The sequence below is a fragment of the Cardiocondyla obscurior genome, linkage group LG04, assembly GCF_019399895.1.
Source record: "Cardiocondyla obscurior isolate alpha-2009 linkage group LG04, Cobs3.1, whole genome shotgun sequence".
NCBI classification, from domain to species: Eukaryota; Metazoa; Arthropoda; class Insecta; order Hymenoptera; family Formicidae; genus Cardiocondyla; species Cardiocondyla obscurior.
Window position 1 is genome coordinate 9,688,164 of NC_091867.1, and position 11,788 is coordinate 9,699,951.

Below are 11,788 nucleotides of genomic sequence, written 5' to 3' on the forward strand. Positions count from 1 at the left end.
ATTCGGGAATTGAATTTTTTTTTCACCGATCTCTTCTGGGCAACTAACAGATTGTCAAACACGAGCTACGCTGCACAGGATTGTTTTTACAAAGAACGAAATAATGATATACTTAATGAATGGATATTAATATTACGATAAATCCCCGAGAACTCGATTGTTTAAATGCGAAAAATATATCGTCATAATATATTTCGTCTTTGATTCTTTTTAACGCGGTGGCTCTGCTCCTAACGAAGACATCGAGATTTAGGAGACGCGTTTGTACAATGTTCAACTTGCACTAAAAAGTTGTCGTGTATTTTTCCAAGTATTGTACATTACACTATAAATATTAATTATAAATATTAAATGGAATATATATATATATATATATATATATATATATATATATATATATAAATGATAATGCTAAGAAGATTAATGAACTAGACTTATTATTTTATTAATTTAGTATATTATATTATGACGATATTTTTGCGAATTAAAAATATGTTATTTTTATTTTTATTCTTTTATCTCATTATTTTAATAATACTATTAATAAATAACTTCAAATAACAGCATCAATAAGTTTTAGGTCTTTGAGCAATTATTCTGTTTTCCACGTTCCTACGGAATATGACGCTGCTTGGCTTTTTTCGCCGCAAAAAATTTTGCGACGTTACCAATTACAGGCCCAAATGAATCGTTAATTGTAACAGAGCGTTGAATCCATTGAGGTAATACTTGGATTTTATGACGATAACGTTTATCTAATAATATAACTGTAGAATAATCGTTAATGTGACGAACGGATCGACCAATGCATTGATTCACTGCTTTCATACAAGAATTTTCGTAAAAATTATTTCCGGCATCCTGTTTCTACAAAAAAAAAAAATTGGCATTAAATTAAATTATACTTTTTAAACTTTGTAAAGAATTATGAATTTGAACATACAATATTCTCGTTTAAGTATCTCATTTTTTCTTGCAATTCTGGTGATTTAATGTTGGGATAAGGCAAACCAACGACTATAACGCATCGGCCTAAATCATCCGAGAAATTTAAACCTTCGCTTAATTTACCACCTAAAAAATACCATGTGCAAATTAAAATTTTCTATTTTTATTTCAGATTAAAAAGAAGACGTAAATAAAATGTGCAAATAGGAAATTTACATTGTTATAGCAATGATATAATTTCAATTTATTTACCTACTACACTAAATAGCAACGCTCCATTGCACGGAGATTGTGGATTTTTGATGGAATGTGCATATTGATCTAATATTACATTAACCTACAGAAAAGTAAATTTTATAATAAAAATTATATTATTAAATTATATTAGCAATTATTAAATATGTAATAAAGATACCTGCGATGCTAATTTAGGTTCTCGAAAAATACGCTTTTTCACAGAAATTTTTGATATAATGCCAGATTTATCTAAATGTTTAAATACTATATCTTCATAATTATAAGATGGAAAAAACACTACTATTCCAGCTGGTACAATGTTACATAAATTTAATAGTGCTCTTCCTAATTCGTCCAGCTGAAACATAACGTTAATCTCTATGAATATCTTAATTAAATTGAGAACTTTAAAACTGTGATTATAAATAAATGATTTATATCTTTCTAAATTCTAATTAAAGAGAAAATTCTGTTACCAATTTCGTATTTTGACGATTCTGAAAATTAAATTCAAATTCAATTCCAGTTGGACCGCGCACCACGACGTTGGATATAATATTTTCTTTAGGAATCACATGATCGCATGAAAAAGTTATAATTCTTTCTGATGTGGCGCCTGCCATTAGGAATAGTTGGTCTATGAATTCAGACATTGGTTCCATCGTGCCGCCAGCTAATACTACAGATCTGGCATCTCTTACTGCAATAAAAAGGTATTTCATTAATCTTATCCCATTCGTACTCTTAGCACATTTTATATTATTTTATATTATATTTATCAACTTGCTGATTTCTATAATAAGTATGTAATACACTCACCGACGTCGTAAAAATGTGCTGCTGGGTTCAACAATAAAAATTTCATAATCCCTTGTCCTATAGTAGTGCCTGGTAAAATACAAACTCTGCCGTCTACACAGCTGCTTTTTAAGCATTCTAAAAAACTTAAAATGGCCATCAGGGGATTGCTCGTCTGTTCTTCGTTATTAGTTGACACATTTACAACGCTAGCAGCTTCTTGAGAAGATGTATCATTATTTTTAATCGAATTTAAAAACTCTTTCACGCCTGATTTCTTGACCTTCTGTTCATTGATTTTTATGCTATTCCCGTACTGCTCGACGAATCCTTGTAATTTATGAACGAGTTTTGATGTTTTAACAAACTCCAACAGTTTGAATATGTTCACCGTATCAATATCGGTAAACACTTCGAACTCTTCTAATTTGTACACTTTAGGTATTATTATTGATTTATCAATTTCGTCGTTGGGATGAGATTTTGTTGTTGCTCCAAAGATAGTTAAAAGTTTCTTTAAACAAAAACTTAACTGGCCCAGATATAGCACACTTTTAGCCGAGAATAATGATTCAAATCTACAATCATATTATTCCCAGTCAAAAATTTATCTAACATTTTAATAATTAAAAAGAAAAAGAAAAAGAAAAATTGACACCTTTTTTGATATTGCGATAACTGACTGTAACAGTGGAGCAAATTTCTCCCGGTAATCACGGAACTGTGCATTCCTTCAATAGCATCAAGCAAATTGTGAGCCTCGTCTATTATTAATACATTTCCTTTCAAATCTATCCCTAAACTTGTTCTAGTATTTTTATGAAGAATGGAGTTGTATGGCACCAATATCAATTGACCATTTTGCAAAGATTTTCTCGAGCCGTAATACGGACAAGTATCGCTTTCTTGTCCTTTTAGCGTTATTTCCTCGATGTCTTGAATATTTATTAAAACCTCTGCTGTTAACAATTTTTGATCGCCCGGTATGAACGGGCAGCCACTTGAGACTTTTGATCTTTTCAAGTCCTTTTCCTTCTTAACGGTAGTTTTTTTTCTTTGCAGTTGAAGACAAGCCTCATTAATTAAACTCATATGTTTTAATTTCTTGATACTTTTATTAATGCAGTAGTTTTGCCTAAAACAAAATGATAAAATATTAGCAAAGCGGTAAAGTGGCAGATAAATTAAAATATTAAAAAAACAAATGAGAAACACCTTGAGGAAAGTGGTACCACAGAAACGTCTTGAGAATAGGGAGATCTTTTTAATTCATGAACAAATTGCGTTAATTGCGAATGGGTTCTGGAGCAGAAGAAGATTTTGGTGTTTTTAAACAGTGGTTCCTCTGTATCTTCCTCCTCAGAACTTTCGGAATTCGACGGTCCGTCTTCCAAAATAAGATCGCTCTCGGCATCACGTGCGTCAGGATTCATTTCCTCTGGCTTGTCCGACTTTGGGACTTTCTTTGCGAATTGCTGTCTCGTTTTCCCCGTGGTTTTCGTTCGTTGTGCGGCCTTTTTCGTCTCGATCAACTTCTTGAGCTTCTCCCTCTCACCTTCGTACTCGAGGAGCGCATTCAGCTTGGCTTCTAGCGGCTGTTTCTTGGCTTTGAGCTCTATCTCTTCCGTCTGGACGGTGAACCAATTGTCCGTTGGCTTCTCGCAGTCTTTTATCTTACGTTCTATTTCCTCGATCGTCGAAGTTAACTCCTGCTTCCTTCGTTTCTCGTGGTCGACCAGCCATTTGAGCGCGCCGCAGATGAGGGACAGCGACTTCCCGGTGCCGGTGGGGCTCTCGAACAAGCCCAGCTTGCCGTCCTCCAAACAAGCGTAAAGCTCTTTCATAAATCGCTTCTGGATCTCGTACGGTGGGAAAGGAAACGGGAACTCCTGTGGAGGCTCCATTTGCGCGATTCTCGAGACCTGTTGGATTATTTTGGAGTACGAGTGTTAACTTATTTAATCGCGCATGTCGCGGCATTCGAAGTAAAACTTACTTGCACGAAGAATCATTAATCGGTTACTTTATAAACTCCACTTGTTTCTGACATTTATTCCGATTTCACTCAGCTCCACTTTGCTCCCGGCGGCGTGCTGAGCTTTCCCGCCTTTCTACCTTGAAGTATTCAAGACAAAAAGAGAGGGAAGAGGGTTGTGTTCAGCAGGACGTTTTGCACCTTTTCATCTTCTGTTCATTTCTCACCGACGGCTAATTATGTATTTGTCGTTTTTTTTGTTTTTTTTTTCTTTAACAAAAATACCGAGTGCAGCGGAAAGAGAAAGCTAACCTGATAGCCTTGCAACTTCGGAGCTACCAGCTACACCGACAGCCGTACCTCAATACTTGTGCGACATTTGCCAACATAACCTTAAGAAGTCGTCGCGCAGCCGAGCCTGAGAAAAACGTAAATTATTATCGAATTATAATACATCGACGTATACACGGGAAAAATCTTGTGAACCAGAACTCACTTGCACTCATAATTTTCCTTTCCTTCTTCGATTGCACGCTTCCTTGCTTTAATCGCATTAAAATAATGTTGACGCATTAAACTTCGCAGGTTTCAATTGTGCGGATACGGAATAGCAAGAATCATGAAGGAGCTGCTGAATCAAGCTTCCGTGGGGTACAGCAGCTCGTTTGTTCACAGTAACAACAAGGATGCCGGCACCAGCAGTATTACGAGCGATAATAATTCAAGGAAATATGCTATGTTCAGCACTGACTGGATCTCTGCTATCGGCGAGGAACTAGGCATGCAGTCTCTGCCGGATCCTCTTCTAAAAAGATTAGCCGAAGATGCTTCCTATCGCTTGAGAGAAGTTCTACATGTATAATTAAAATTTTTAATTAAGACTCAATTGCTTTAGCTGCCATTGAGATCGAAATCTCAGCTCCCGCCGAATTGAGGTTTCGAAATGCTACCACGTTTTTTTGATAATGTTCATTTTGTTTCAGAAATGTGTTACAAGGTTGAGACATAGTAAGAGAAAACGTTTAACATCCATGGACGTGAATGCAGTAATCACCAGCTTGTGTGACGCGGATCCAGTTTTTGGCGCGTCGGAATCCATGCCGGAATATCATACGGAAGCAAAGGTGTATGTACCTGGCGAATCTATTGTTAATTTTGCTCATCAAATGAACGAGCCGTTGAATCTGACGCAAACCAATTTGCCATTTTTGCAAGGTAAATTTTTTTTTTTTAAGTACACCGTTTTAATTTTTTTAATTTAATAAGTAATTATTTTGCAGAATCAGAGATATGTGACATCAAGCTTACAGAAGCGCGACACAATTATTCCAAACGTGTATTGAAAACTTTATTTAACGGCTCGCAGAAAACCTTTCAGGTACGTAAAAATGTTATAACGCGCGCGGAGCGCGCGTTCTATCGTCTCTGGTATTATTAAAAAATTAATGCAATTATTTTTTTACGTCGTTAGGTATTACTTAACGATTGTGCTACCAACGTGCATCTAGGTGACGAAGGAGTAATTGACAAATTAATGTCTATTGCTAGGTGTATGCTAATCTCAAATAATGCACAATATACACGCGTTTCCACGCGGACGTGTCAATTTATAACTGCCATCACCAGCAACAGCGAAGCGGTCTATCCCTATCACTTAACTTCGGTAAATCAAAGCTGTAAAAAAAAGCTACAATTACGAGGCGATTACACGGCGAAGTAATCGTAATTATTACGATTTATAATTATTTTTAATCTGTTTATTTGTTTAAAGGTGGATAAATTAACGGAATTATTGCTGGAATTGCTTTTGGGTCAGAGTTTTATACATCCGAATTTAGAGATACTATTTAAAGAATGTGTGCTCAAATTGATGCTACGCTGGCCATCGATTGCCGACAAGTAATTTAGAGTTCTTTTTTTTATCTCGTTTATTTTTAAAACATTTTTAGAAACAATTAATTTTATGAAATATATTTATTAACAGATATATACCAACATTGGAGAACGTTCTTTTAAAGAACGAAAAGGAAAGCATTGATCTCTATAAGAAAAGGATAATGACGGTGGAATTATTAGCGAGTATTCAGCCCCTTATATTTTTTCAACACGAAGCCGAGCACAAACTTTCTATACAAAATATTTTATATTATTACGCTTCTTCTGGCTCAACTATTTGGCAACGAATAGCCGTTAGTATTAATGACATTATAATCTTTTAAATCTTTTAGATATTGGTCCTACTAATTATCTTTAATTATTACAGCTGGCTGTTTGTGCTCTCGTGAGATCACAAGGTTCTTTCTTGAATCTCGATCCTTTAATCGAACATTATGGAGATTCATTATTACCATATTTGCCGCCTAACCGCGAAGAAAATATAAGAGAAAAGAAACATAAAAAAGTCGGCACACTGCCTATTATAGTTAAAGGAAAGATGAAATACGTGAATGTCAGACCATTGCTTAACAACAAAATTCTGTGGGATCGACAAACGGCATTTCCAGATTCTACCCTTAGAGGACCGAGACGCGAGATAAGGTACGTATTATAAATTGAGGCGTTAATAAATGCTTATTATTTTTATTATATATAATTAAATAATTATAGATTAACAAATATTTATTCATTATAATATATATGTTGATTATAGATTTGCATTCGCTGGTGGTCGCCCGGTACCATCTAATAACTTAAGACGTGTCAGTTTAAGAGCTAATTATCAAATTTTAAGGAGCGACCTTCAAGCCACTCTTGCTCTAGTCGCATCGCGCAGATTACTTGTGATTAAAGATAAAAAAAAGGGACCCTATAATTTTTATAACTTAGCCAATGTTTGTCTGTAATTGATACGTAAAGGTAATAAATTTCATTCGATTTTAACATACATGTACAGCGAATATTGTCATAATTATTTGTTGCATATTATATTATAGCTATGGACCGAATAGATACAGTTTCTAATTAATTAAAATGTACAGAGACTGTCGTTGCTTCTCTTTCACGGAACCTTCTTTTATTTTTAAATGACTTAAATACTTTTTTTATCGGCATCTTGTTATTTTTCCTTTTTTTTTTAATGACGCAAATTGTTTTCTGCGTCAGTCAGAATAGAAGAAGTTCTTGAAAGTTTCTATATAAATTTTTTACTTTAAATTAAATAGATTTCTTACTTTGTGAATTATGTAAAATTGTTGTACGTGTATATATGCAGTACGGCGAGAGTGAAAGGGGATTCTCTTACGAGTTACAATTATATGTATAAATCTTCCTTTTAAAGACAATCCTGTAAACCCTGTGGCAGCTCAGAATGTACCAAATAATGCGAGTTGGTTAAGCATCGATCACGAATATGTATTCTAATTGGTATCTAAAATAAGTAATTAAATACATTTGTTAAATTTGTAATTTTTTTTTATAGATTTAATTGAGGATATTTACCTTTGCCGGACGACGTCGGCTCAGAATTCCCTTTTTATAAAACAGCGTAGAAGTACCGTGTTCTATGACGTACATATCCTCTTTCTAAATAAAAAAATTTTCATGTAATAAAATAAAATATATTATATGTAATAATGCTACTTGCCTCGTTATAATATCTAGAATGCTTCTCATACGTATTTCGCGTTCGGAATTTATTAACGTATGAGAATTTGTGCGATGTATCTCGTAACTGAATTTCTTTACTGTAATTAACATCAACTAAATGATTGTGATTGCAATCCTTTCGCAATCGTTCTAATAGCAAGGGCTTAATATTTTTCGTATCTTCCAATTTATTGACACCATCCAACCAATGCAATATATACGCATTTTTTCTCGCAATTGGCATTAGTATCTCTATACAGTTTCCAGATATGTATCTCGAGATGTCTTGTATCAATATAATACGCTCACGTTCTAATAACGACTTCTCAAATCGGGATTTATCGTGTTGAACATTGACTGGAACGATCGCTTGAGCATTATTTTGTTGCGGTTGGTTCTTTCCTGCATAGAAGTTTATTTATGATATAAGCTAATCAAATTTGTGTTTTAAATGTTATTGACATTTAGAAAATGGTAACTATTTTATTTATGAAGAGATACTTGCTATGCTTTATCCAAAAAGATTCTATTTTTTTCACACATTCGGCACGGTATTGCTTTCTAACAGATTCCAATTGTAAAAATGTAGATTCCTTTAAGAAGATTAAATTTTTTCCGTAATGAACCGATGACTGGCCGTCGTCCATTATGAGACGGAATGGTTCCAGTATATTTTTGCAGGCATTATGTAAATTATAAACTTCTATGTAGAAAAAAAAAATGTGAATATATTACTTAATATAAATTTTAATGTTGAATATTTTTTAGAATTGTTACCGGCGCGTTTCTTATTGTAACGTTTGATGAAATCTTTGTAGATAAACTGGACCGGGTATTTACACTTTGCCAGAGGCAAAACGTCCAGAATACCGGTGTTAGCCAACTGTTGGCGAAGGTTCTCTCGATCCCATTCGTGATTGTGCAGCCGCCTGCAGAGAGTTTTGTATTATATAAAAATACAAGTTAAATTACACATTAATATCGAATACTATACTGCGGCTTGATGCATCGAACGTAATGCGTGTCACATCTATTTAATTCTTCTATCAGCAAATCCACGTTACATCGGAGCTTCGAAAGCATCGTAGGCTTCTTCACCTTTCCATCATTACACGGCTTACTTTTATTAATTAAAGAATACAGAAACTTGTTCTTACTCAGATTGAAAGTTATGCTTATCTCGTCTGGAATCTGTGAATTAATTAATTGATTAGGCAGGACGCGCTAAATTACTACAAAAAATTTGTCAATGGTAAAAAGAAAACTACGTTTCTTTTTTTTTTTTTTTTACTGTCTGTCGTTACCTTGTCGGTGTTCTTAGAAAACAGATTGGAGGCGGAATATTCTACGGTGCCGCTATAATGCCGCACAATGAAATTTTCATTAATTACATTTAAAAATCTTCTCGTCGTTGGACAACTTCTAGCGCACACATGGCTTATTAATGTGGATGAATTATTCGGAATTGTCGATAGACACATCTGTGCCATAAAAATGTTTAACGTTAATATCTCAGTAATATATATATAGTTTACATTTTTAAGAAACACTTACATCATTTAGAGTAGTGAACAAGTATTTCTCAATCGCATTTATGCGATCTACGTACGATTGCACAATTTCTGTCGGTTCTTCGGCATTGATAAGGCCCTCCTTTTGCAAATCATTCCGGCAAGATACTAAATACTTTTCCACAAAGTACTGTTGTAATCTTTCGTTAACGTAATTAATACAAAGTTGCTCCATACCATTTAAATTAAAGCGTTCAAATCCAAAGATGTCCAGTATTCCTAAAGCGTAGCAGTAAAAATTATACCATTTTTAACAGTGTATCAATTTTTCTTTCTTTTTTTTTTTGTTTAAAACATGTTATTAATATAAGAAAAGTATTTCAGATACCCAATCGTTCGCTGTAAGAGCGAGTGGACAAGATTTCGTTCACCGAGTTGATCAGCCAGTGGAATAGAAGATGATACAAGTGGCGGATGATACTGTGCAATCTGTAGCGACAAGCATCACTCGTACTAAGATTACGTCGACATGAAGAATGTCGGCGTCGGGTGCTTCGAGGATTTATTAAAATGGACGTGAGCAGCTCGGCGATATCCTGTTCCTCGACACGAGCCAACCAGCACGTGTTCTTCAGAGCTTCTCTGGATTCTGAAAATTGTAAAATTAAAAAAAAAAAAAAAAAAAAAAAAAAAAATTCCGCAAAGTTTGCGAAGCAAGGACAATTATCGTTGATTACATACGTTGATTATTAACGTCAATTTCGCAATGATCATCTTCCTGTACGAACTGTATGTTTCCCATGTGAATGAGCAGCGAAAGAATAAGAAAAATGTCCTTTTTCTGGTCCTCCGTAAATCCTAACATATCCATCGTCCTGAGGGTCTCGCAAAAGTCTTTGTGTGGCTCCTGCACTCTCGAGGAATCCAAGTCACATGGAGTTAATATGACGTACTGCTGGTCCTTTGATAATTTCGTATCGGCAAATTCTACGTTCGCTATCGCGGCCATCATCTAAGGTGCATTTTGCGAGACTTATTAATAGAATAGCAGGGATTTTAAAACGCACACGACTAGTTTATCATTGAGCTTCCTTCACCTGATAAAAAATCTGAAAATTGCAGCAGCCCTTCGTGACCCTGTCCCTTTCCAAAAGATAGGAAGATATCGATGCGCCGCATATGCCGCCCAGCTTGTACTCCAGCCACACGAGCTGCACATGCCTCGAGCTTGCTTTGTTTCTTTCAGTAGACGCAGTTGTGAAGGCCGATATTAAACGGCAGACATCGGAGATTCTCCGCACGATACCGCAAACGTCTTGCCTTTCATGGCCGTCAAGGGACACGCTTCTGGTCAAGAATTCCAGCGCCTTCCAGGCGTTGAACGTTTTTCCCGTTCCGGTTTCTCCATTTAAGACTATTACCTTTGCAAATACAGAACACAGTATACAGACAAAAATTCTAATCGCTTTCTTGATTAATTCTGAATTAATTTCAGCACGAAAAATACAGAGAAAATCTTTCGGGATGATCGGGTTTACCTGGTTGGATCTTCCAAGGTTTTGAACTATCCTGTTGTGAGCTCTGGCAGCTATGGCGAATATATGAGGCGGCACTTCTTTATGAATTATATTACATATGTTGTCATACTCGCGAACTCGTGACAAATCATAAATGTTATCAGTGATGATCTCGCCGTTGGGGTTGATCGCCAAGAGGAGTGTGCCAACCCACGTGTAAATTTGACCGTTTTCTAAGCGCTCCAGGAGATAATCTACGACTGTTAGGATCGTTTCCGATTGATGGCAGATGAACTTGTACGTTTTGCATTAGGTATATATATTTATATATATAGAAAATGCTCATACTCTTCTCCTGCGGAACGGCACTCAGGTCCCCCATCCTGTTCCAAACGTAGGACCAACTAAGCTCCTGCGACACACCACATTGTTGGATACCGCTACACAAATCTGTATTATCAGATATTGAAACCTACCTGCTCGAATGTACACATTGTCCTTATATATACGATATAAAGTTGTATTAAGTTATTATTAGAGATACTCTTATTGTTGACATCCACTAGTTTGATTCAAGGTTCTTGCGGCATGAAAAATAAATGGAGGTAATGTATTATAGACGCCGTTTACGTCTGGTTATGCCAAAGCAATTCTAAAACAATGGCAGATCTCATCGAGAACTTCACTTGCATCGATATAACAGTCGAGAATAAAAACCTCATTACGATACATTTGCGTAAAAAGGTTTGTCTTTTCTTCTCATATTTTTAATTATGTATAATTTTTTTCTTTTTAATTAATAACATTTTATATATATTATAATTTAACAAAAACGATAATTTAATCTGATATTCATATTTTATTTTATTTTAATTTAATTTAGCTTATTTTTAATTTTATTTTATTTTAATATGTATGATTTATCGATCTATGTTGAGTTGTATTTTAATTCTGAAAAAATCCGCTACGAGTCCGTCACTGTCGTTTTTTAAGTAGTGCAAAATCTAAACCATTAAATTGTGTATGGTCAGATATTTGAAGGTATAAGTAGTACGACTCAACGATAAATTAGACATAAAGTTATTAAATATGCCTATTACTTAAACCTTCGGATGTCTAACCATACACAATTTGGTGGTTCAAATTTTGTACTACTTAAAAAATAAAAAATTTTAATACAGCGAAATAAAAAGAACTCGTAGAGAATTTCGCTTATT

General features: G+C 34.8%; 3 protein-coding genes across 3 annotated transcripts; 1 reads left to right on the forward strand and 2 right to left on the reverse strand.

Annotated features, from left to right (window-relative positions):
• Window positions 1-394: 394 nt before the first annotated feature.
• Window positions 395-4,112, reverse strand: LOC139102343 (ATP-dependent DNA helicase DDX11). The gene is made up of 9 exons (XM_070656196.1): window positions 3,980-4,112; window positions 3,199-3,905; window positions 2,642-3,118; window positions 2,005-2,561; window positions 1,662-1,885; window positions 1,364-1,543; window positions 1,201-1,285; window positions 944-1,074; window positions 395-867 (listed from the first exon to the last, which is right to left on the reverse strand). The coding sequence occupies exons 2-9, from the start codon at window positions 3,885-3,887 to the stop codon at window positions 613-615; spliced, it is 2,598 nt and encodes an 865-aa protein (XP_070512297.1). The 5' UTR covers window positions 3,888-3,905; window positions 3,980-4,112; the 3' UTR covers window positions 395-612.
• A 136-nt stretch (window positions 4,113-4,248) lies between these two features.
• Window positions 4,249-7,536, forward strand: LOC139102346 (uncharacterized). Its single transcript, XM_070656202.1, has 9 exons — window positions 4,249-4,387; window positions 4,544-4,814; window positions 4,942-5,173; window positions 5,239-5,336; window positions 5,430-5,621; window positions 5,730-5,857; window positions 5,943-6,147; window positions 6,222-6,496; window positions 6,609-7,536. The coding sequence occupies exons 2-9, from the start codon at window positions 4,578-4,580 to the stop codon at window positions 6,799-6,801; spliced, it is 1,560 nt and encodes a 519-aa protein (XP_070512303.1). The 5' UTR covers window positions 4,249-4,387; window positions 4,544-4,577; the 3' UTR covers window positions 6,802-7,536.
• On the reverse strand, window positions 7,011-11,221 carry LOC139102342 (uncharacterized). Its single transcript, XM_070656194.1, has 14 exons — window positions 11,048-11,221; window positions 10,920-10,983; window positions 10,593-10,831; window positions 10,152-10,475; window positions 9,796-10,066; window positions 9,443-9,703; window positions 9,098-9,333; window positions 8,848-9,024; window positions 8,538-8,734; window positions 8,321-8,472; window positions 8,049-8,246; window positions 7,542-7,945; window positions 7,397-7,480; window positions 7,011-7,325 (listed from the first exon to the last, which is right to left on the reverse strand). Exons 1-14 carry the CDS (start codon window positions 11,063-11,065, stop codon window positions 7,230-7,232), a joined length of 2,721 nt encoding a protein of 906 aa, XP_070512295.1. The 5' UTR covers window positions 11,066-11,221; the 3' UTR covers window positions 7,011-7,229.
• Between the last annotated feature and the right edge of the window lie 567 nt (window positions 11,222-11,788).